At 36.8% G+C, this 26711-nt stretch overlaps 2 protein-coding genes across 2 annotated transcripts; one reads left to right on the top strand and one right to left on the bottom strand.

The window, feature by feature from the left end:
• The first annotated feature begins 68 nt into the window (after nt 1-68).
• On the top strand, nt 69-6834 carry bbln (bublin coiled coil protein). Its single transcript, XM_079871937.1, has 2 exons — nt 69-350; nt 1476-6834. Exons 1-2 carry the CDS (start codon nt 272-274, stop codon nt 1694-1696), a joined length of 300 nt encoding a protein of 99 aa, XP_079728063.1. The 5' UTR covers nt 69-271; the 3' UTR covers nt 1697-6834.
• ciz1a (cdkn1a interacting zinc finger protein 1a) lies at nt 4141-26343 on the bottom strand. Its single transcript, XM_079871916.1, has 18 exons — nt 26200-26343; nt 23526-23749; nt 22767-22882; nt 22260-22426; nt 20843-20942; nt 19155-19266; nt 18892-18947; nt 17267-17343; nt 15331-15561; nt 14321-14451; nt 13738-13831; nt 12769-12882; nt 11132-11245; nt 10284-10362; nt 10078-10199; nt 7826-8970; nt 7494-7788; nt 4141-5896 (listed from the first exon to the last, which is right to left on the bottom strand). Exons 2-16 carry the CDS (start codon nt 23702-23704, stop codon nt 8530-8532), a joined length of 2133 nt encoding a protein of 710 aa, XP_079728042.1. The 5' UTR covers nt 23705-23749; nt 26200-26343; the 3' UTR covers nt 4141-5896; nt 7494-7788; nt 7826-8529.
• Nucleotides 26344-26711: the final 368 nt, after the last annotated feature.

The following is a 26711-nucleotide window of genomic DNA, read 5'->3' as shown; positions in this document are numbered from 1 at the left end:
AATGACATATTTCGAGCTGAGACAGCGGGTGATTTATTATTCTGATCAGGCGCATTATTAGACCGCTCGTCACATGACAGTCAGCTGACACTGAGCTCTTCATCTTCTATAATCACTCTTCACGTCCAGCCTTATATTTAGTGTACTTTTATATATTTTAAATATATACATAAAATGTTTATATAGACAATATATATGATTTTTTATTTGCGAGTTGCATTGTAATTAATATTTTAAATTGTATCGTTATAACGACTCTTGTGTTGTAAATATGTCCGGACCGAACGGAGATCCGCATATCTCAGCGGATGATGGAATAATCGAGGATGAAGATGAATTCAGTGAAGAAGGTATTAGTGAAATCTTCTCATTCTGTAATATTAATTAAACTGAATTGGTCGGATGTTTTACCTTTGATGATTTTATTAGTTACTTGGAACAATTAAACTACTGTTTTTTAAAATACTTTATTACATTTTTATTTTTTACTAGTCATTGGATATATGTGTGTGTGTGTGCGTGTGGGTGTACACATGCACACAAATATACATGCATAAAAGCATAAATAAATATGCACACACACACACACACATACATACATATACACACACACACACACACACACACACACACATATATACGTATATACATACACACACACATTATACATACAAGCATAAATATGCATATAGTCACACACTCACTCGCACATACTCACTGATTCTCAAACACACACACACACACACACACACACACACACACACACACACACACACACACACACACACATAAATATACATACAGAAAAGCATAAATAAATATACTCTCTCTCTCTCTCACATACACACACACACACATATATATATACATACATACACGTATATACATACACACTATACATACAAGCATAAATATGCATACAGTCACACTCACTCACACACTCACTGATTCCCAAACACACACACACACACACACAAATATACATACATAAAAGCATAAATAAATATGCATACACACTCACTCTCTCTCTCTCTCTCACACACACACACACACACACACACACACACACACACACACACACATACACGTATACATTCACACACACTATACATACAAGCATAAATATGCAAATAGTCACACACTCATTCACACACACTCTCATTGATTCTCAAACACACACACATATATACACGTATATACATTCACACACACACACACACACACACACTATACATACAAGCATAAATAAGCATATACACACACACACACACACATAAATATAAGATACACATAAGCATTAATAAATGTGCACACACACACACACACATAAAAATATATATAATGAGAATTTAGGTTGAGAAATGTTTTTAATTGTCTCGTAAAACACTGTAATATAATAGTATAAAAACTATTCACTAAAGTCAGCACACACACACACACACACACTCATGTATTTGAATGTTTCTCTGGCTCAGAATACGCAGCGATCGACTCCATGCTGGACCAGATCAGCTCGTGTCTCGACGACATCGAGGAGAAGAACGACTCTCTGAACGGGAAACTGCACGAGCTCCTGGAGTCCAACAGACAAGCCCGCCGCGAGTTCAGACAGCAGCTGAGCGATGAAGAGCACACTCATCCTCATCCTCCAGAGGAAGAGGATCCGGCGTCCAGAGACACGCAGACCCAAGACTAGACGTCCTTCTCAGACTCTCATGATCATTAATGCACTGATGATGTAAAATACCTGCGTCGTCTTCTCAGTGGACCAGTAGAGTAGCATATATATATATATGTGTGTAAAAGTCTTTATGTTGTTGTTCTGTTGTGGAGCTGCACTGATTTGAAAGCATTAAAGCACACGAGACAGTGATTATGCGTATCCAAACGAGCGTGGTAAAATCACTGTAACGCACAGCCTCGAGTGGATTATTGCTTTCATATGATGTGCATCTGTGAATATGAGAAAAGTTTTTAATAAATATTTATTAAGGATGTAAACAAGTTTATATGGAAGCTTGTTTCAGCCACGGAAAAGATAAAAAAAAAAATTACAATATTTCTGCTCATAATAAAACAAGAATCAACATTAGCTTGGATTTTTGGAGATCTGAAATGTTGTAATTTTGACTTTTTCTCCTCATAGTTTAAAGTGCGTCTCACAATTCTGAAAGTCATAAAAAAAGTCATTATTATGTGATTAAAAAGTCGCTATTACCTTTTTATTTTTTATTCCGTAGTGAAATGCGTATCCAAACGAGCGTGGTAAAATCACTGTAACGCACAGCCTCGAGTGGATTATTGCTTTCATATGATGTGCAATGTGAATATGAGAAAAGTATTTTAATAAATATTTATCAAGGATGTAAATAAATTTATATGGAAGCTTGTTTCAGTCACAGAAAAGATAAAAAAAATTACAATATTTCTGCTCGTAATAAAACAAGAATCAACATTAGCTTGGATTTTTGGAGATCTGAAATGTTGTAATTTTGACTTCTCCTCACAGTTTCAAGTGCGTATCTCACAATTCTGAAAGTCATAAAAAAAAGTCATTATTATGTGATTAAAAAGTTGCTATTACCTTTTTATTTTTTATTCCGTAGTGAAATGTGCATTAAAACGAGCGTGGTAAAATCACTGTAACGCACAGCCTCGTATTGCTTTCGTATGATGTGCAGTGTGAATATGAGAAAAGTATTTTAATAAATATTTATCAAGGATGTAAATAAATGTATATGGAAGCTTGTTTCAGCCATGGAATAGATAAAGTTACAATATTTCTGCTCGTAATAAAACAAGAATCAACATTAGCTTGGCTTTTCAGAGGTTTTGAAAGTCTGACTTTCTCACAATTGCGAGTTTATATCTCACAGTTCTGAAAAAAATCATAATTGCGAGTTATAAACTCGGAATTGCGAAGTCAAAATTGTGAGATTAAATTACCCTTAATGTTTATTCTGTAGTGAGAACAATCTTACAGTAGTGCATACATAACCCAGTCGCTCTTGTAATCATCAAATATTTTAATAGAAATTAAAATGAGACACATACAGAAAACAAACATCGGAGAAAACATGAATGTCCAGCTGCTATTAAACACTTTAGTTGTGTTCAGTTTGTCAGAATACGAAACACACATGTTGTGTTTAGCTTGCCTTGTATCGTCCCGCTGGCTTTCGAAACACGTGACATTATTATTATTATTCCATGATAGGAAAACTCTGGGCACATATGTGACCCTGCACCACAAAACCAGTCACATGGGCCAATGTTTTGAAATTGAGATTATACGCTGAATAAATAATCTTTCCATTGATTGTTGTTATGATAGGACAATATTTGGCTGAGACACAACTATTGTAAATCTGGAATCTGAGGATGCAAAAAAATCGAAACATTGAGAAAATCTCCTTTAAAGTTGTTCATTTATGTTGGCGATTGTGCTGCATTCACTCACACAAATACATGTTTTATATATTTACGGTAGGAAATTTACTAAATATCTTCATGGAACATGATCTTTACTGAATATCCTCATGATTTTTGGCATAAAAGAAAAATGGATAATTTTGACCCGTACAGTGCATTGTTGGATGTTGCCACAAATACACCCGTGTGTCATGTGACTGGTTTCCAGGGTCACACGTGCTGTCAGTCATTTCATCTGAAACATGCGGTTTATAAGCTGGAAACAATATTTACTGACAATTTTCTGGCCTGAAGATGAAGATGATTGAACAGATCAAGTGGTTTTCTGGCTGGTTTTTCAGTCATGATTTCCGAACATACAGTAAAACCCTTCAGCTCTCAGCATTACTCCTGCGATGACCTCCAATCATCAGCCTCACACAATTCAGTGTGGAAATGGTGAAACACATGATTTCTGATCGCATGCATTTAATGGATCTGGTCACATTTCGTCCCAAAACCAGTGGAAATAAATAAATGATATTTTGCATGGGTACAAAAAAAAAAATACTGCATTTCAGTAATGAAAATATAAAATGTTTGGCTGTTTTTCAGAATTTTGGGTGAAAATGTTGAATTGTCATGGAAGTAATGCGACAATGCAAATAAAAAAGCAGATTTGAGTGTGATTTTGGGGCCTGAAGATGAATGTGAACAGATGCATACACAGTGTTTAGTTGTAGTCATTTAAGACTTCTGCATCAGCACAGATCTCACGCTGACACTTCCAGTGTTTCCAGCGAGGTCATTATAATCAACAATCCTCATAAAACTCTCTATCAGGGAGACACACACAGTGGATGAAGATCAACACTACATGTCCAGCGCACATTTCACTCCTAAATAAAAGGAAGAATAAAAAGGAAATGGAAGTTTTACAGAAAGACGAAGGATGTTCTTTTTGCATTGTGACTTTCATGCGAATCATGCACATTTTTTAATCGTGACGCAAAAAATATAAATGCATGAATTGAGATGTTTCAATAGTGGTTCTCATTACTGTAATATCACAGTTTTATGCTAATTTATTTGTTTAAGGAGGAAAATGTGCATAATTGTCATGAAAATAATGTCACAATAGAAAAATCCTAAAGGGCTCAAGAACACGCTTTATTATTATTATTATTGAGAGAAATATTTATTTTGTTCTTCACTGCAAAAAATGCTTTTCTTAGTATTTTTGTCTTGTTTCCATTCTTAAAAATCCTTTAAATCAAGATGCATTTACTAGATGAGTATTATCTCTTATTTTCTGGGGAAATAGATCAAAATTAAGAGTTGTTGCTTAAAAAAAATAAAAAAAATATGGGATAATCTTGTTTCTATTTGAATTAACATTATTTTTCGGAGCCCATTGGCGGAAAACAAAAACTCACTTAATTTGATTTTTTCCCCCAGAAAACAAGACTTAATATTGTATGTCATTTCACTCCTCTAGTAAATGCATCTTGATTTAAGAATGATTAGATATTTGGACTGGAAACAAGCCACAAACACTAAATAAGAAATGCATGATGTTTCTGCAGTGTGTGTGAGATTGCCCAGAACACTAGATCTAGAGCTGCTAATAACAGGTGAAGTCGGCGCAGATATAAGCGTTTGAGCGCGCCACAGTCTTGAGAACAGATCCTCCACATCATAAGTCTTCTATAGTCAGTTTCTTGAGGATTTCTGCACTGTAATTTAACGACACGTGTAAAAACAAGTCAAGTAATGGAGGTACACACCACTGGCAGAGTCACATGAGCGCGAGCCAATCACAACGCAGCCTTTTTAAAACGGATCCATTCTGGCGTCTGCGTGTAAAGGCAGAACTCAATGTACAGATGTTTGTGAAGCTTCAGCGTTTGCCATAATTCACCAGATTTAACGGCTCGAAGACGAGTGTGTTCCTCTGATTAAATGACTTTGATAAATATGAAAAGAACACAAAATAATGTTGGTCTCCCTTCTCTGAGGATCATTGAACAGGTTTCAGTGCCGCTACATTCATCAGCCGGAGTGAATCTCAGGAGGAACATGTTCAGCTCATGATCCACACCAAAACTCTGTGTGTGTGTGTGTGTGTGTGTGTGTGAAGAACATGAGGAACCATTAACATGATTCACGTTTCCCTCTAAAGTTACTTTTACTGCAATTAATGCAAACTCTTTCTGTCTGGACACCGTTATTACTGCTTTAATATTAAAATCAGCACATTTAATTCACTACAACAACTTCTGCAATGATGATATTTCTGCATTATGGAAATGAGGTTGAGAATGACATTTTACATGAAAGTAATTGAGTATTGGGTGAGGGTGCAATTATCATGAAAACTAGATTATAATTAAATCTCACATACACTCTTTCACTCACTCACTCACTCACTCACTCACTCACTCACTCACTCACTCACTCACTCACTCACACGCTCACACTCTCACTCACTCACTCACTCTCACTCACACACTCACTCTCACTCACACACTCACTCACTCACTCACTCACTCACTCACTCACTCACTCACTCACTCACTCACTCACTCACTCTCTCACTCTCTCACTCTCTCACTCTCTCACTCACTCTCTCACTCACTCACTCACTCACACACACGCTCACACTCTCACTCACTCACTCACTCTCACTCACACACTCTCTCACTCACTCACTCACTCTCACTCACTCACTCACTCTCACTCACTCACTCACTCGCTCACTCACTCACTCTCTCACTCTCTCACTCTCTCACTCTCTCACTCACTCACTCACTCTCTCACTCTCTCACTCTCTCACTCTCTCACTCTCTCACTCACTCACTCACTCTCACTCACACACACTCTCACTCACACACTCTCTCACTCACTCACTCACTCTCACTCACTCACTCACTCACTCACTCACTCACTCACTCACTCACTCACTCACTCACTCACTCACTCTCTCACTCTCTCACTCTCTCACTCACTCTCTCACTCACTCACACACACGCTCACACTCTCACTCACTCACTCACTCTCACTCACACACTCTCTCACTCACTCACTCACTCTCACTCACTCACTCACTCACTCTCACTCACACACTCACTCACTCACTCACTCACTCACTCACTCACTCACTCACTCACTCACTCACTCACTCACTCACTCACTCACTCACTCACTCACTCACTCACTCACTCACTCACTCACTCTCTCACTCACTCACTCACTCACTCACTCACACACACGCTCACACTCTCACTCACTCACTCACTCTCACTCACTCACTCTCACTCACTCACACACTCTCTCACTCACTCACTCACTCTCACTCACTCACTCACTCGCTCACTCACTCACACGCTCACACTCTCACTCACACACTCACTCTCACTCACACACTCACTCTCACTCACACACTCACTCACTCACTCACTCACTCACTCACTCACTCTCTCACTCTCTCACTCACTCTCTCACTCTCTCACTCACTCACACACACGCTCACACTCTCACTCACTCACTCACTCTCACTCACTCACTCTCACTCACACACTCTCTCACTCACTCACTCACTCTCACTCACTCACTCACTCACTCACTCACTCACTCACTCACTCACTCACTCACTCACTCACTCACTCACTCACTCACTCACTCACTCACTCACTCACTCTCACTCACTCACTCACTCTCACTCACTCACTCACTCACTCACTCACTCACTCACTCTCACTCACTCACTCACTCACTCACTCACTCACTCACTCACTCACTCACTCACACACTCTCTCACTCACTCACTCACTCACTCACTCACTCACTCACTCACTCTCACTCTCTCACTCACTCACTCACTCACTCACTCACTCACTCACTCACTCACTCACTCACTCACTCACTCACTCACTCACTCACACACACGCTCACACTCTCACTCACTCACTCACTCTCACTCACTCACTCTCACTCTCTCACTCACTCACTCACTCACTCACTCACTCACTCACTCACTCACTCACTCACTCACTCACTCACTCACTCTCTCACTCACTCACACACACGCTCACACTCTCACTCACTCACTCACTCTCACTCACACACTCTCTCACTCACTCACTCACTCTCTCACTCTCACTCTCACTCTCTCACACACGCTCACACTCTCACACACGCTCACACTCTCTCACACACGCTCACACTCTCTCACACACGCTCACTCTCGCTCACGCTCACTCACTCTCGCTCACTCTCTCACACACTCTCACACACTCTCACACACTCTCACACACTCTCACACACTCTCACACACTCTCACACACTCTCACACACTCTCACACACTCTCACACACTCTCACACACTCTCACACACTCTCACACACTCTCACACACTCTCACACACTCTCTCACACACTCTCTCACACACGCTCACTCACTCACTCACTCACTCTCTCTCTCTCTCTCTCACTCAATCTCTCTCTCACTCAATCTCTCTCTCTCACTCAATCTCTCTCTCTCACTCACTCTCTCTCTCGCTCACTCTCTCTCACACCCGCTCACTCTCTCACACTCGCTCACTCTCTCACACTCGCTCACTCTCTCTCACACCCGCTCACTCTCTCACACCCGCTCACTCTCTCTCACACCCGCTCACTCTCTCTCACACTCGCTCTCGCTCACGCTCGCTCTCTCTCACACTCACTCTCACTCGCTCACTCTCGCTCTCTCTCGCTCTCTCTCGCTCTCTCTCGCTCTCTCTCGCTCTCTCTCGCTCTCTCTCGCTCTCTCTCGCTCACTCTCGCTCTCTCTCGCTCGCTCACACACTTGTTTTGTGTTGATGTATGACCTGGACATGTTCACGGTTGTAAGATTCACCCTTCAGCCGAATGGAGTCGTTCAGTGCTGGAGTTCTGAGGATCTTGTGCTCAATGAAAACATCTACTGTACAAACAGGGGGTTAGAGGCGTGTAATCGTGGCACAAACCCGTCAGAACTGCAGGAGACACACACACACACACACACACACACACACACGGTCTATCGGCGGGGTGGTTTCACTCGGGTCCTCTGAGCCTGATAACAACGTTCTGGGTCTCAGCGTCGTCTTCCTCCTCCTCTTCCTCGTCTCTTCGCAGGAGTCCTTCCTCGGCCCCGAACGCTCTTTCCCTCGGGAACGCTAACGAACAGATCCTCGTTTCCCTCGGGAACGCTAACGAGATCCTCGTTTCCCTCGGGAATGCTAACGAGATCCTCGTTTCCCTCGGGAACGCTAACGAGATCCTCGTTTCCCTCAGGAACGCTAACGAGATCCTCGTTTCCCTCAGGAACGCTAACGAAGAGATCCTCGTCCTCAGGCTGGTGTTCCTGACGGATGCTGGTGTTCGTGCTGATGCTGGGAAGAGACTCTGGGATCTCCAGGGCTGGTTTGGGGATCTGAGGCGTGGATGAGGTGAAGCTTTCATCGGGACTGATGTGGTGTGTCGGTTCTCCTGAGGTTGAACCGGAGTCTTCGTGTTTCCTTAAGACTTTATAACGCTGCACAACCACAAACGAACAGCATGATGTATAAATGGAACATGACCACCAACAATTCTGATTAATTAATGTTAACTCATGAACCTTATTGAAAAGTGTTACCAATTACATAATAATTATTAATGATAATAATGTATTAATAATTAATAAATTATGGGGAAGCAGCTGTACATGAGTGGTGTGCAGTTAAAGTCAGCATGAAATTATTCTATTCACAAATAATTTTTCTTTCAAAATATGGAGGATTTTTGAGTGAAACAGAACTTCAAGACAATGTTATTAAGTATTTTAACTACATAAAAAATACTTTTCTGTAATTGTGGCATTTTTGAAAAATTGCACAATTGAGAGAGACAAAAGCATATTTGAAAAAGCATATTAGATCAAATAAATAAAAGTGTAAAAATTAGATAAAAAACTTAAACTTAAAAAGTATTGTGTGTGTATATATATATATAATATTTTTTATAAGTTTTTCATCTAATATAGCCTTCGCAGCTAAATTAAATAGTACTAAAATGATTAAAAGTAAAAATGGAATAAAAAAATATTAATATAAAATATAAAAAAAAACTAATAAAAATGACAAAAGCAAGTAACAAAATTTGTAAAATGTAAACTAAAACGATAAACTATAAAAATAAAAATATATTAAAAAAGCGAATTCAAAACATTAATAAATACAATATTATCGTATATAAATGCTACTAAAATAACGGGAAATAATGGGATATTTTATCAGTGGGAAACTGACTGGATGTAAAACATTTTTTTATGAAAAAACTAAACTCCTACTGACTTTATATTAAAGTCTGAACAAGAATGTAAATCTACATTATAAGCTACTAACAAAAAGAATCAGATTATATAATTTATGCAAGAAGTGTTTAAAACAATGACGATCTGACCAAAGCATTAAACTGACACATTTATAAGAAATATTAATAAATCCAAATAAGAAGTACATTTATGTTTCTGAACGAACAACAAATTGATAAACTGCAGTATTTAATAAATATATATTAATTTAGCATAAAAAGAAAACAGCTGTTGTGTTTTGACATGCTCCATCACAATCAGATTTGAAAGGTTAAAGTTGAAACGCACCTTCAGATTCTCGAAGTGTGTGAGCGTCTTGCAGTGTGTGTGTCGAGCCGAAGACTCGAAGTGATAGAACTGATCGCAGAGTCGACAGAGAAACCCAGCGACAGGCACCACGAAACTCGACCCTGGGAGACAAAACGTTACATATAACGCCACATATTAAAGATGTCGTCATCGTATTTGTCTCCCGCTGGCTAACTATTACCCACCATACACTGTGTCAGAGTCAAACTCCTCGTCTTCAGTCAGATCTTCTAGTGTGACCTCCATCTGCGCAGACAGACCCTCCTGGAAGACACACACAACATTTATTAGACTAAATGTAAGGTGATGACAAGAGGCTTGAACGACCAAATTTTAATTAGTCGGTTGGTTGCTCCAGAAGAAGTGGCGAATATGGCTTATCAGTGTTAGCCTAGTTAGCAATGGTCACTCGCTCTCACATTAACCTATATGTGTTATAAGTAAGTAGAGATGCACCGATATATCGGCCAATAATCGGTATCGGCCGATTAAAGCTGTTATTTTCAATCAATCAAAACTAACTTTAGCTGGACAATAACTTTATTCTAGAGTCTCTGTTACAATCTCTGTTACTGTAATCTCCTGTTATCACTGTAAAGCTGCTTTGAAACGATCTATATTGGTAAAAGCGCTGTATAAATGAAGGAGACTTGACTAACTCGCTGTTGTAGCTCCGCCCCCTGCACCGGGAGCAGCAGCTCATTTGCATTTAAAGGAACAGACACAAAAACGGTGTGTTTTTGCTCACCCTTAAAAAAGGGACAATTTTAACATGCTATATAAAAATATCTGTGGGGTATTTAGAGCTAAAACTTCACACACACACTCTGGGGACATCAGACACTTATTTTACATCTGGTGAAAAAGGCATTATACCACCCCTTTAAACACTAAAGAATAATGACCGTGTGAAAAAGCATAATAGGTCCTCTTTAAGTAATATCATAAACTTGCAACTACTCGACTAATGGCTTAAACGAACCAGTCGACTAGGAAAAAGCTCTAGAAACCGAATCCATGAAGAATGTTTTACCTTCCCGTTTTCCTCTTCCTCCCTCTCGTCGTCACTGCAGTCGCCGTCCTCTTCACCCAGTAACATGGCAGAGTTCAGATGATCCGTGCCATCTTTCCCAGACTCCTTCCACAGCTGCAGCGACACAACAAAACAACATCATTCTGTGTTACAGGTTCAACAGAGTTAGTCTCATACAGGGTTCCCACAGTTCCCAGGACTTTCCAGGTCCAGTACCCTCAAATTCAAGGACTTAAAGGGATAGTTCACTTTGAAATAAAATTTTGGCATGTTTTAGCTTACCTCAAGGGCATCCAAGATGTAGGTGTCTTTTTTTCCGCAGTAGTTTCAATTTTGATATTTTTAGGTCAAACCGTTCTTGTCTGTCAGTCATTTAATGCAGGTCTATGGTCACTGTCTCAAAGAGCATGCACAAAGTCCAAATTAAAACAATTCCCCATCGTCCAAATTAAACAATTCCCCATCGTAAGTACACATTGATGGCCTAAGACACGAAACGAGCGGTTTGTGTGAGAAAACGAACAGTATTTATATCGTTTTTACCTCTTATACACAGGCACGTCCAAGTGATCTGAGGGCGCGCGCGCATCCTGCTGTGTGTGACGTGTACGCAGACTGGTGCATAGATATATATACACTAGATTTCGCCTTGTCTACGGCAGTTCATTGGAACGAATGTCTTTAAGGCGACATCTAGTGTATATATCTATGCACCAGTCTGCGCACACGTCACACAATAGGATGCGCGCGTGCCCTCAGATCATTTGGACGCGACTGTGTTATAAGAGGTAAAAACGATATAAATACTGTTCGTTTTCTCACACAAACCGCTCGTTTCGTGTCTTAGGCCATCAATGTGTACTTACGATGGGGAATTGTTTAATTTGGACGATGGGGAATTGTTTTAATTTGGACTCTGTGTATGCTCTTTGAGACAGTGACCATAGACCTGCATTAAATGACTGACAGACAAGAACGGTTTGACCTAAAAATATCAAAATTGAAACTACTGCGGAAAAAAAGACACCTACATCTTGGATGCCCTTGAGGTAAGCTAAAACATGCCAAAATTTAATTTCAAAGTGAACTATCCCTTTAATGTGGGGACACACTTCAAGTGAGAGCAAGGTTACATTGCTACCTTGTAAGATACATTGTTGCAGTTTTACGTGTGTGAATGTCATGGCAACGTACAACACAAAGTAAATAACGCGGGAAACACTGAACGTAACACGTAAATGCGCGTAACTAACGTAAATCAAGCAAGTGCGCATAGGCCTCGAAGTGTTGGTGAAATAACACATTAGCGGATCAGAGGGAATAATATGGAATTTTTTCTAGAAAACTTGCACAAAATAAATTCAAGCACTTTCAAGGACCTGTATCTGTGTGTGTTTATTTTCTAAAACTTTCCAGGGCCTTGAATTATTATTTTATTTTTTTTTCAGGTTCACAAACTTGCTTCCCTGCTTACAAAATGCAGTCAAAATAGCTTTGTATTTTACTGATTTACTTTTATGTTGTACGGTGTCCTTGAGTGCCTTGGAAGGCGCCTATGAATAAAAGGTATTGTTGTTAATATTATTATATTGCACGACACAAAATCAAGCATCATTAGTGGGATTTCTGCATATTACCAGCTCGACGCGTTGCTTATGCTCCTTGGACTGCATGTGCTCCACGAACTCTCTGGCCGTCCTGAAGTGCAGCTTACAGACGGTGCAGCTGGTGCTGGGCGAGTGACTGCAGCGCTGCACACACACACACACACACACACACACACACGGTTAAACCAGGAGTTCTTAAGCATGCAAACAGAAGTGCTCACTACTAGTCATATATGCAATGACAATCTTAGTGATTGCATGCAGGGTTGTTATTGTTAAGAAAAAATAAAATAATTAAAAACATTTCTGTGTATTGAAATGAAGCTGTAATAAATCAAAATATAAAATTTATTTGAAAAATTTTAACTAAAATGAAAATTAGAAACGCTGCCTTGGCAATAAACTGAAATAAGTTGAAGCACTAAAATGATTACATGGAAATAAATAAAAGACAAAACTAAAACAGGAAGCGGAAAAAAAAAGGCACAATGAAATTACTAAAAATGTATATGAAACTAAAAATCTAAAAATTAAATGAAAAACTTAAACTAAATGAAAATTAGAAACGTTGCCATGGCAATAAACTGAAATAAGCTTAAGTAGAAGCACTTAAACCTAAATAAAAATATTTTCAAAGAAATCTAATAAAATGACAAAAATACATAATGAAATGACAATTTTTTTTTTTACTAAACTAAAAGTAAAATGAAAACTAAAAATAGGAAAAAATAAATGAATAAATCTTAAACTAAACAAAAATTAGAAATGTTGTATTGGCAATAAACTGAAATAAGTTGAAGCACTAAAATTATTAACTGGAAATAAATAAAAACTGAATTAAGCCTAAAAAGAAATATATAAAAAAAAACGAATGAAACTAAAATGAACAAACTAAAATAATTTTTTTTTTTTAAATAAAAATATTAATAAAACTAAAACTGCTAAATTTGCAATCAAACGGCTGATTGAAGGCATGAAGTCTGTGTGGGAATAGCTCACCTTGTGCTCCCGGGTCCTGCGATGCTCCATGACGTTGCTGGTGAAGTGAGTCTGGCAGGTGGAGCACCATCTCTGCAGGCCGGGTCTCTTCTCACTGGAACGGGTCAGGCAATGTGAAGCATGTGTGGAAATCAATGACGTATTTGTTCTCTATGATACAGATACCTAGGGCTGGGGCAATATATCGAGGCATCGCCATTCGTGGATCCATTTCCAAATGCATCGCAAATCGATTCTGATCTTAGTTTTTAACAGCAGATGGCGCTCTAGGCTAGTGTTTAACAGCAGATCTAGGCTAGTGTTTAACAGCAGATCTAGGCTAGTCAGCCCACTGCAAACACCCTTGTAATTCGCTCCAACCTTTTCGAACTTTATGATTGATTATTTTATAGAAGGTTCAAGTGGTGTGTGTGTAAGGCATTGGAAGCCAGCAGATTACGTCCGCTTCTAGAGCACACACTTCATCTGCTGTTAAAAACTAAACTCAGAATCGATTCGAGAGAGAATCGCGATGCATCGATGTATTGTCCCAGCCCTACAGACACCACATGATGTTGTAGTTAAGCGTAAATGAAACTCTCACCCGTCTTTGCGCGCTCCTTGCAGGGACTCCTGGACTCGCGGCAGAAGCGTGACGAGACACGCGTTACTCATGTGCTGGATCTCCATCATCTTCTGCTGGTGCGTCAGTCCGTTCATATGGCTCTGGAAATTCTGCACACACAAGATTTCAACTAATGAATATCTCAGTATATTTTTTTCTGTATGTCTTTTTAAAGCGCTTTGAGAAGCAACTTTTAAAGGCGCTAAATAAAATAAAGTTTATTATTATTCTATAATTAACTATGAACCATCACCCTGCATAGTAATAATTAGGGATGCACTGATATGAAAATTTTGGCCAATACCGATAACCGATATATTGGCTGATAAATCTAAATTCAAGCTTTTATATAATTTTTGCAAGCCTGATTACAAAAACAAAAGTCTCATAATTAAAATCCATGTCCCAAGTACACAATTATAATGATGTTCTAATATGACAGACTTGCGCTGCACATGTTGCACTGAACTGTATTTTCCTTTTTTGAAGTGATTTCAATCATATTTCAAGCAATTCAAACCCATCATGTTGAACAGTGCGCATCTGAAGTGTCTCAGCTGAAGGAAATAATACATTATTTATCAGCTTTAATATATCAGACAAATTTTCTTATCGGCCTGATAACGATAACATTAAAAATAAACATATATCGGCTGATAACGATAGTAATAATCCCTAGTAATAATTATTTTCTTACTCTGTGTTCTTCTGTCTTGTTTTCCAGCACAATATCTAAACATTCATAAATCAAGATGCATTTACTGGAGAAGCAAAATGATGAATTTTGCAAAGCTTTTTCATGCTCAAACAGCAGCATTACACACTAAAGAAAGATGAACATGGAAAGAAGCATCATAGGTCCTCTTTAAGGCAATTTACTTGACATCAAAACTAGAGAAAATAATTTCAACTCTTTTCTTAAGTTGTTCTTATAGGTAGACTGAGCAGATTTTTTGATATGATCATGAATGCTTCTTCATACTACATACTTGCTGGTTATGGCAAGTGATGTTGCAAATGTAGCAGAAGAACTTGTTGGAGGTCTCCGGCCCTTCGTCATTTCCCTCCTCGTGAGCGCTAGTCTCCTTGACCTCCTCGTGAGCGCTAGTCTCCTTGACCTCCTCGACCTCTGGCACTGAATCGGAGACGATGGCGTCATCTGGACCGTCACTGTTCTGCTGTTCCACTCCTTTATCTGGAGCTTCTGTATGTTCGACCTGCTGAGGAATATCAAACAAAAAGACATTGTTATAATTAGGGATGCTCATTGATATGATCATTTTGGCCGATACCGATAATTCTTTATATTTAAAAGCCGATAACCGATATATTGGCCGATAAATCTACCATTTTTACCATTAAAAACCATGTCCCAAACACACAATTATAATGTTCTCATGATACTTTTATCATGCGCATCTGAAGTGTCTCAGCTGAAGGAAATAATGCATTATTTATCGGCTTTAATATATCGGACAGATTTTCTTATCTGACCGATAACATCAAAAATAAACACATATCGGCCAATACTGATATGGTGGCCGATATATCATGCATCCCTAATTTTTACATTGTCTGATGAAAATATGAGTGCTTCTTTTCTAGATAAGGCTTCCCACATCTGCTTCATCACTGAATGAATCTGCATTTTTGAACGAATCGATTGAGTGAATAATTCAATAACCCATTCATTAAGAGTGACTTGCATCGTTTCTGAATGAATCTGCATTTTTGAACGAATTGATTGAATGAATGATTCAATGACTCACTGATTACGACACTGATTATTGTCACCACCACTGGTGGTTTTAGTGTCATTTTATTTGACATTTTATCACATTTATTTGTGATAACACAATGAAACATGCCAAATTGTGGGAACATAATTTTCATCACAAAGTAATTATGAACAGATACAAAAACGGCAGAACCAGTGAAATATTAATAACCGATTATGTTGTAGTCAATTTATGATTTTTCCTGTAAACTTTTTTTTTTTGCCAAATAATTCAGGTTAGTTTAATGTTTTGTTCTTCCCTAATTTTTTTAAACATAAAAAAAAACAAAAAACAATTTTATATATATATATATATTTTTTTTTTTTCTCCTCATATTTTAATGGTTTAATTGAGCAATTATTATATAATAATTTCCATTATTTCATATTCCAATATTTTTGTCAAAAGTTTATATTTGAAGCATTAATCTCATTGCATTATTTATGCATCTGTTACCTCAGAATAAATGCATTCATGTCCCTCTGAGCAATAAATGCATTGAAACGCCACTTCAGATGCAGCTTTTGTGCCACTTCCGCAGTTCAAAGATGGATTTTGTTGATACTGATTCCATTTTATTGGTAACAGCCCTACAGTGTCTTAATTATTCAAATTAAATTTGATTAAATGTACATGCATTTAATTTAAGATTAAAAAGTGGCCTTATAAAGGTAAAATAAAATAAAAATAATATTTAAAATTAGTAACTTTAACTATTAGGAACAGTAATAGTGATGCTAACCCTAACTAACCACTAAAAATCCTTTAGTATAGCGCTAATTAGGGTTGGGAATCGAAAAAATTTATTTATTATTTTTTTATTACTGAGAGCTTACTTGTCTAAACTAATAATGCTTGAAATTATATTAGTTAGGCTAGTTGTTTTTCTAGGGTATTTTTAAACCACAGGCAAAAGTACCTTGTGTTAGTGTTCTTTAGCCTGTTGATTTTTGTTTATGGTATTCAGCTACAATTAAATGTTTTGCAATAAGACTTAAACCTTTTTGGAATCGATAAGTAGAATCGGAATTGTTAAAATTCAAACGATACCCAACCCTAGTGCTGATTTCGTCCATATAGACACACATCTCCATAATTATCTCTATGGGAAGAGCATCCCGGGTCACACAGAGATGACGGTACCAACCTTGGCCACTTGACTCTGTTCATCGGCTTCAGCGGCGACCGGCCCGTCGACACTGCCTCCCTCCTGCAGTGTGCAGTCTGAAACACATCACACACACACATTCATATCATTCACAGGAGGAGGATTTCACACACACTGATAACACACAATCAGAAGTTCATCCGTCTAGAAAAGTTTTTCCACCTCAGAAACACAACATGGACACAGAGACAAGAGAAAATGCTGCGTAACCCCACAATCATAATGTTGTTTATTACACAGTTCAAAAGGAGTGTTAATAAAACTATGATAGAATCTCAATAATACAAAAATAACACTGGTCACGCCTGGTTAGGACATTCTGTTCAAATAACACTTTTTGTTTACTGGAGAATAGGTTCAGTTGTAACCTTACCCCATTGTAATGGCATTTTCACAAATTTAGAAAGAAATTATTTCGTAATTGACACCAGGCCATTGATGATAAATATGTTGATTAATATACATGAGTGCTTCTTTTCTAGATATGACTACACACATCTGCCTAGTTACTGAATGAATCTGGATTTTTGAATGAATCGATTGAGTGAATGATTCAATAGCTCATTCATAAAGACAGTGACTTGCATCGTTTCTGAACGAGTCGGCCATTTTTAACAAATCGCTTGAATTAATGATTCAATGACTCACAATGACAGACTTGTCACCACCTACTGGAGATTTAGGTATCATTTAAAAATCATGTGCTATCAATCGATAAAAAAAAAAAAAATCAACTCAATTAAATCAATTTTTTTGTGATTAATCGCAATTAAAAACACTTACATTTTTGTAGGTTTATATCTAGTTTATATATTTTTATAGTGTAATAATTTCACAGTTAATCTCCTAATTAATGTAGAAAAAGCATACAGTATATTTCAAATACTTGTCTAATGGCATCTTTTTTATGAATGAAGGTCAATCTCACTGATACTAACACAAATATTGATGTCTGGATTAAAATTAATTAATTCATTTAATGCTTTATATATATATATATATATATATATATATATATATATATATATATATATATATATATATATATTATGTTATATTATTACTTATATATATATATATTAGGGCTGTCAAACGATTAATCGCGATTAATCGCATCCAAAATAAAAGTTTGTGTTTACATAATTTATGCCTGTGTACGGAGTATAATTATTTTCTATATATAAATACACACACATGCATATATATATTTAAGAAAATGTGTTATTTATATATAAAATATTTATATATAATATAAATTATATATAATATAAATATATATACACAGTATATACATGCAAATATTTCTTAAATATATACATGCATGTGTGTGTATTTATATATAGAAAATAATTATACACCGTACACAGGCATGTATTATGTAAAAAACAAACTTTTATTTTGGATGCGATTAATCGTTTGACAGCCCTAATATATATATATATATATATATATATATATATATATATATATATGTGATTATTTCTATCCAATATTTCTATATCCAGCAGGGGCCAAAAGTGATGTCCAGCCAATTCATGTTGGAAATACCCAGACTACCCCTCAACACAGTTATGATGATGATTACAGGAGAAATCCTCCCTTACCTGCAGGATCTGGGCTCTTGTATTCAGTGTTTTGAGCTAAATCTGTCCCTTCTGACCTGCAGCAAAACAGAAACCACATCATAAAAATACATAAAATACATATAAACAAAGGATCAAATCAACCTGTATGATCTTACATTCTTGATGATTAAGATTAAGACATCATTTTTTCACTGAGGTGCTCTGATGAATCATTCTCGATTAGACAAGAAATGTATTTGGAAAGTAAAGTGTGATTTCGTGACTTTTTATAACAAACTCACAGATTTGAAGTCACGGACTCGTCAGTTTTGTGTTTTTTGGCCGCTGGTTCATCGTGCGGTTCTGAAGACTCTTGACATCCCGGATCGGCCACGGCGGCGGCAGCTTCATCTGCTGTTCACATCAAAGCACAGATCAGAGACGGATCACATGACTGATCACATGGCCTTCAAAACTCAACATATTTTTCGTTAGGGCTGGGCGATATGGACAAAAAAAAAATCTCTGTATTTTTTGGCTGAATGGTGATATATAATATATCTCAGTATTGTCTACTTTTTATTCATTTGGATAAAAAGAAGCAGTTTTTTTTTCTTTTCTTAAAAATCAAGTTTCTGTAACGGTCTCTTCTGCTCATCAAGCATGCAGTTATTTGATCAAGAATACAGTAAAAAATGTGAAATATTATTCCAATGTAAATCAGCTGTTTTCTATGTGAATATATAGTAAAGTGTAATTTATTCCTGTGATCAAAGCTGAATTTTCAGCATCATTACTCCAGTCTTCAGTGTCACATGATCCTTCAGAAATCACTCTAATATGAGGATTTGATGATCAAGAAACATTTATGATTATTATCAGTGTTGAAAACAGGTGTGCTGTTGTGTTGTGTTACGATACACTAATGAGATGTTCTGGGCGTTTGCTCCACTGGCTTGTTGGTGTTTGTTAACTGGGTTTGGTTGATTTACAGTGAAAACACCCAGAACTGAATGTGACACTGATGAGAACATGATGATCTGATGTTCAGATTCTGCCAGCCTCAGTTTATGATTGATTGATTAATTACTTTAATAACCCCATGGGGAACATGCGTTTCAACATGCATACACACAAATAACCAACAATGTACATAAATCTAAAAACCCCTAAAACACCCAATAAATAATAAAAGATCCGCTCAGTAAACTCTACTAACACTAATTTTAGGAAGGATTTTTTTATTTAATGTTTATTGTTCAGAGTCACAATCATTCAATCAAAGTTTGACTTCCTTCTCGACTAATTATTAGTTAAAATATATATATTTTTCATTGGTATGACAGTGTTGGTCTTCGCAAAAGTTTGGAATAATTAAAACTTATTTTTAATTTCTTTTCTAAAATAAGTCACAAAAAGCTGCATTTATTTGATCAAAAATACAGTAAAATTTGTAAATATTATTAGAATGTAAATCATCTGTTTTCTATGTGAATATATAGTAAAGTGTAATTTATTCCTGTGATCAAAGCTGAATGTTCAGCATCATTACTCCAGTCTTCAGTGTCACATGATCCTCCAGAAATCACTCTAATATGAGGATTTGATGCTCAAGAAACATTTATGATTATTATCAGTGTTGAAAACAGTTCATATTTTTGTGAAAGCGTAATAGATTTTAATTTTTTGATGAATAAAAGGTTCAAAAGAACAGCATTACTTTTGGCCAATTTAATGCGTCCTTGATGCATAAAACTATATAAATAAAATCCTACTGAGCCCAAACTTTTTGAACAGTATAATGTATAAAAGGGAGACTATGCAGCTAATTATTATTTTTCAGAAAACACGTGTTTTGTAGAATTTGTAAAAATATTACCCCTTTTTTTTGTGATGATTGCATGATTTCTGTATACATTTCGTTCATGCACAACATTTTTGACAGCAAATAGAGAGAGAGCTGGTAACAATATACTTGTCCTCCAAATACCTCTGCTACTGCTGCTGCTGGCTTCTGATTGGCTGTTGCTGCTTCCCGCTGGTTTCTGCTCAATTTCCCTCTTCCTGTCCGGCTGACGAGCCTGAAACTCCTGTGGATGTTCAGATAGGGACAGATTTACCAAATATAACACGATTTTTAACAAATATGTAATTAATAAAAAATTGATGTATGTCAGAAAAATATACTTAAATAACTATTTATGTGATGAAGTCTAATATTTAGGGGTTGGTCAAATCCTAATCACTAATACAACTGCATGAAAAATTGTATTTTAGTTGTGATGTGCTTTTCTCAATCAATGAATTAATTATCTCGATTAATAATCATCTGCGATATTTACGTGCTGGTTATTAATCCTAAAAGCGCTTTATTTATTTTTTTATTTGACATCTGCGTAATCTGGCATTGGTAACAAGCCTCTACGAGCTTTCATGCGTGAAGTTGCCAGATTTAAGAGTTTAAATCCTGTAATCAGAGGTTTTCTCTTAAATAAATACAGATCATTATTTACTCGCCCTCGTGTTTTTCCAAGCCTGTGTGAGTTTCTTACTTTCGTTGAACATAAAAGAAGATATTTTCTAAGTAAAACAGTTGATGAGCCCCATTGACTCCCATAGTATGGAAAAAAAAAATAATACTATGGAAGTAAATGTGACATTCTTCAATATCTTTTGTGTTCAGCAGAAGAAAGAAACTGTGAATAATGACAGAATATTCAGAGTAAACGATGACTTAATTTTCATTTTTGGGTGAACTGTCCCTTTAAAAGTAGCTTCTTGTTATTCCAAATCCATATTCCCGGACCACAAAACCAGTCTCGAGTCGCACGGGTGTATTTGAGGCAATATCCAACAATACACTGTACGGGTCAAAATTATAAATTTTTCTTTTATGCCAAAAATCATGAGGATATTAAGTAAAGATCATGTTCCATGAAGATATTTAGTAAATTTCCTACCGTAAATATATCAAACATGTATTTGTGTGAGTGAATGCAGCACAATCGCCAACATAAATGAACAACTTTAAAGGAGATTTTCTCAATGTTTAGATTTTTTTGCATCCTCAGATTCCAGATTTACAATAGTTGTATCTCAACCAAATATTGTCCTATCATAACAAACCACACATCAATGAAAAGCTTATTTATTCAGCTTTCAGGTGATGTACAAATCTCAATTTCATAATTGTGACCCATGTGACTGCTTTTGTGGTCCAGGGTCACAAATGTTGTTCCATTCATAATGAAAAGATTGGTAATTCATATGATAAACTAAATGGAAAGTAGATGAGATAAACAATGCAAATTGATGTTCTCTTGATTTGCGCTAAAGTGAAAGTACAATAATTCTGATGAAATGTAAAAAATAGTTTAATCATGATGGTGCAGCTCTAGCCCACTTACATTGCTGAAATAGCGCGCGTGTGGATTGAAATGTCGCGGGAATCCCATGTGTGGAGTTTTGATGGCGACTCCCATTGGAACGGGCCCGAGGAGAGACGCTCTGGATCCGGGACTGAAGAACTGAGGGAACTGTTGCCCACCCATCGCAAAGCCACGCATGCTTCCTGCTTCACACAGGAGAGAAACCAATCAGCACGTCACCAAACACGACATATTGTAAAGTGTTACCAGATCATTTATGGCCTCAGTGAGCTTCCATATGAGCTACTATGAACTTGAAAGCTCTCGTATGCGAATTTACACACATTTCTCACAGCTTCTGTTTGATTCTCAATTGTTTTCCCTGTATTTACATCCATGAACGCATGCAGTTTTCCCTGTATGTACGTCCATGAACGCATAGTTTAGGAGGCACACTGGTCTCTCCGGGATTTAAGAGACTACATGTGTCTTAATATAGTGCTTGCTATATCAGGATGACATGGTAAAGCATGTGGCTCAGTTTACCCTGCATCTGTTGCATGAGCAGAGCCCCTTGCAGCATGGGATTGTGTCCGATGATGGTCTGAGTGGCGGAGCAGAGGTTCACCATACGAGCAGACGGAGGAGCTGGAGCCATAGACCTGTTTAACCACAACACAAGACATAAACTCAGGCATATTTCTTAGTTCAATGTAAAAGAAGCATTATTATAAAAAAATAAGGTTCATTAGTTAACATGAACTAATAATGAACTGCACATACACAGCATATTATACTAATGCATTATTAAAATCTAGTTAACATTAGTTAATGCACTAACATGAACAGCTGTGCTTTTATTAACTACAGCAACAAATGTATTCCTCATGGTCAGTTCATGTTAGTTAATACATTAACTAATGAACCTTATTGTAAAGTGTTACCATTAGTTATATGTAATATAACATTATAAACACGCTAGTGCATAAACGTTTGAGGGAATTTCCCGCATTATAAGCCCGGGAACCTGCAGGAAAATATGTGTGACACCCGCAATCCCGTGCCGAAATTCAGGACCTGTTACAACAACATAAAATCAAATTATCGACTATGGTCGATAAAACTATGGAAGTATATGGGTAGCAATATACAATTTGAAATGTAACCAAACGTTGCACAAATGTAAATTTAAATACAGAAATGCATTGCCATTTTGCATATTACATTTCAAATTGAATATTACTTCAAATATACTTCCATAAAGAATGACTCGTAGAGCATTTGTAGAGCACTCATGAAGCGCACCGTGCCGTCTGGTGGTGGTGTGTGATGTGATGCGCGGGTGGAGGCTGTGGAGGTGGAGGCGGTGGAGGAGGAGGTGGAGGAGTCTGATGCTGAAACAGCTGTTGGAGCTGACGCAGATGTTGCTGGAACTGATGCTGCTGTTGCTGCTGCTGCTGCTGGTGCTGATGAGGGTTAAACATTCTCCTGACGTCTGGTCGCTTCACTCACAGATTCACCACTTCAATCTGGGAAAAACAGAGATGAGTTATTACATATGTGACCCTGGATCACAGAACCAGTCACGAGTCGCACTGGGATATTTGTGGCAATATCCAACAATGCATTGTATGGGTCAAAATTATCGTTAAAAAATCATGAGGATATTCAGTTAAGATCATGTTCCATGAAGATATTTAGTAAATTTCCTACCGTAAATATATCAAACATGTATTTGTGTGAGTGAGTGCAGCACAATCGCCAACATAAATGAACAACTTTAAAGGAGATTTTCTCAATGTTTCGATTTTTTTGCATCCTCAGATTCCAGATTTACAATAGTTGTATCTCAGCCAAATATTGTCCTATCCTAACAAACCACACATCAATGGAAAGCTTATTTACTCAGCTTTCAGATTTTCTAATTTTCAAAAAATTGACCCATGTGACTGGTTTTTGTGTGGAAAAAATATCATATCATGAATTTTTTCAGGAAAATCACGATTCTTTTTCATGTTGGTTTTACTATTTTGCAAGTGGCTGAGCATTACAGCCAAACTAATGTCCCTATTTTAAAAACAAAGCCTTAGGTAACAAAATACAAAAGAATGGCAGACATTTAATCCAAAGTGGCGAAAATAAAAATCTTTGTCATTATTTTCTTTGTTATTAAAAATTAAGAACAAAGCACATATGCATGCATATATTTAAGAAAAATGTTTTTTATATAAATATATATATATATATATATATATATATATACATATATACATATATATATACATTATATACATATACATTATATATATATATATAGACACACACACTGCCCTGCCAAAAAACATCTGCTGTTTGGATTAAAATAGGCAAATGCTTAAGAGTTTCTGATTGGATCATTATTGCAGTGATTATTATGTTTAGCATGTTATATGTGTGGCAGCAGTTCTCCTAATCCTAACTGATGGAGTGTGTGGCTTTTCATTTATTAAACAACCATGTAAGAAGAAACATCATCCATATTCCAGGATGACAATGTCAAGATTCATCAGGCTCAGATTGTGAAAGAATAGTTGGTGTGAAGAATCATTTTCACACATGAATCTGCTCCTCTGAGTCCAGAGCTTAAATTCATTCAAAAATTAGGGATGCACGATATATCGGCACATATATCTTAATTTATGATTTCATCGTTATTGGCCTGATAAGAACATGTGGCTGATATAATAAAGCCGATAAATAATGCATTATTTCCTCCAGCTGAGACGCTTCAGATGCGCACTGTTCAACACGAGGGTTTGAATTGCTTGAAATATGAATAATTTCAAACAAGAAACACAGTTCATATACAGCAACACAAATCTGTCATATCGGCTATAATGAGAACATCATCATAATTGTGTGCTTGAGATATGGATTTGAACGGTGAGACTTTTGTTTTTATAATCAGGATATAAAGACTTTAGATTTCAGCTTATATATCAGCTATCAAATATGAAGAATTATTGGTTATCGGTATCAGACAAAATGTTCATATCGGTGCATCAATAGTACCAAAAACTCATGATCCTCTTGATGGAAATAACATCACATATATTTTTGGTGAAGATCTTGTATGGCAAGAGTCAAGTAACTTTGAAAAAGAAATGTTTAGTATATGATGTAAAAGAGTAAGGCAGAATATAAAATAATATATATTATATATAATTATAAAATGGACACAAGGGAGTTGAAATAAGTCAATAAATTAGATTAAAATAAACAGGTTAATAAAAATGTGATTAAAAGATGAGTTATTAATTAATTAAATAGATTAAAATAAATGAATGAATGAATACAAATATTAGTTAGTTAATAGGCTATTAAATAAATTTATTCAGAATTAAAATAAATTAAGATAAATCAAATTAATATAAATAAATAATACATTTAACAGTGCATTACAATAGTGAGTAGAACAATATAATAACGGAGCTTAATAGAAGCTAGTTTTAGATTTATAACATGAATATTTCAGCGTGTAATGTGGGCATTTATAAAAGATAACTGGCTTTTAAATGTTGGGATGGACATGAGGAGGATCATATCTGGGATTCTGTGGATTCATTCATCTAAACCTGACGAATGAGCGAACACACAAACAATGAATCAAGAGCAAACACAACAACAGCTCTTCAGTCCGGCAGTGCCTCAAACCCTCGCTCCCTCGCTCCCTACACACACAGCAGCTTTACAGCATCTCAAGAGCACGCAGATGCATTTAAGGGGATCGAACAACTGCAATTATGCCTTAAGGTGTTGTCTAGATAGGTGACTCACCAGGGTTTAGGACACAGCCATAATCTTTATCTGTGTGCTATATGCTAAAGCGCTAGCTGTCAGAAACACGACAACATCAGCGACCACCCACAAGCCTCTCTCGTAATATTGGTATTTTGAACCTTGGTGTCCACTTATCTGCAGAATTAAAGCTAGTACTCACCAATTTTGCTGCAGGGAATATGGGTTTAATAGAGGAGAAATGAGCGACAGCTTGTTGAAAGTTCCTCTGTCACATTAGCGCCGTGCTAACACTCGCACACCGGTCTCAGCGCGACGGTGGCGGCAGCGCCTCACACAGCGACCCCTGCAGGACTGGAGGACACACGGTGCATTACACTGAAGCACCTGCACATTCAGACATGATGGATCCAAGACACATTTGATTCATTTTCTTCAGGAGGCTAAGGGTTATTGCACCAGTCTGGAGAACATTTTGTTCATTTTACTTGTTTACTTTATAAACTAAATTGGTTAATTGTATGGGTTTCTTTATTTATTGGGTGTATGTGGATTGAAGTTTGTGCATGTTTACAAAGCAAAGTGTTTTTCAGGGAATAAGAGATAGACAGACAGACAGACAGACAGACAGATAGATAGATAGATAGATAGATAGATAGATAGATAGATGGATGGATAAATAGACAGATAGATAGATAGATAGATAGATAGATA

This window comes from Squalius cephalus (genome assembly GCF_949319135.1).
Source record: "Squalius cephalus genome assembly, chromosome: 5".
Lineage (NCBI taxonomy): Eukaryota > Metazoa > Chordata > Actinopteri > Cypriniformes > Leuciscidae > Squalius > Squalius cephalus.
This window is presented reverse-complemented; position numbering and strand designations above follow the sequence as displayed.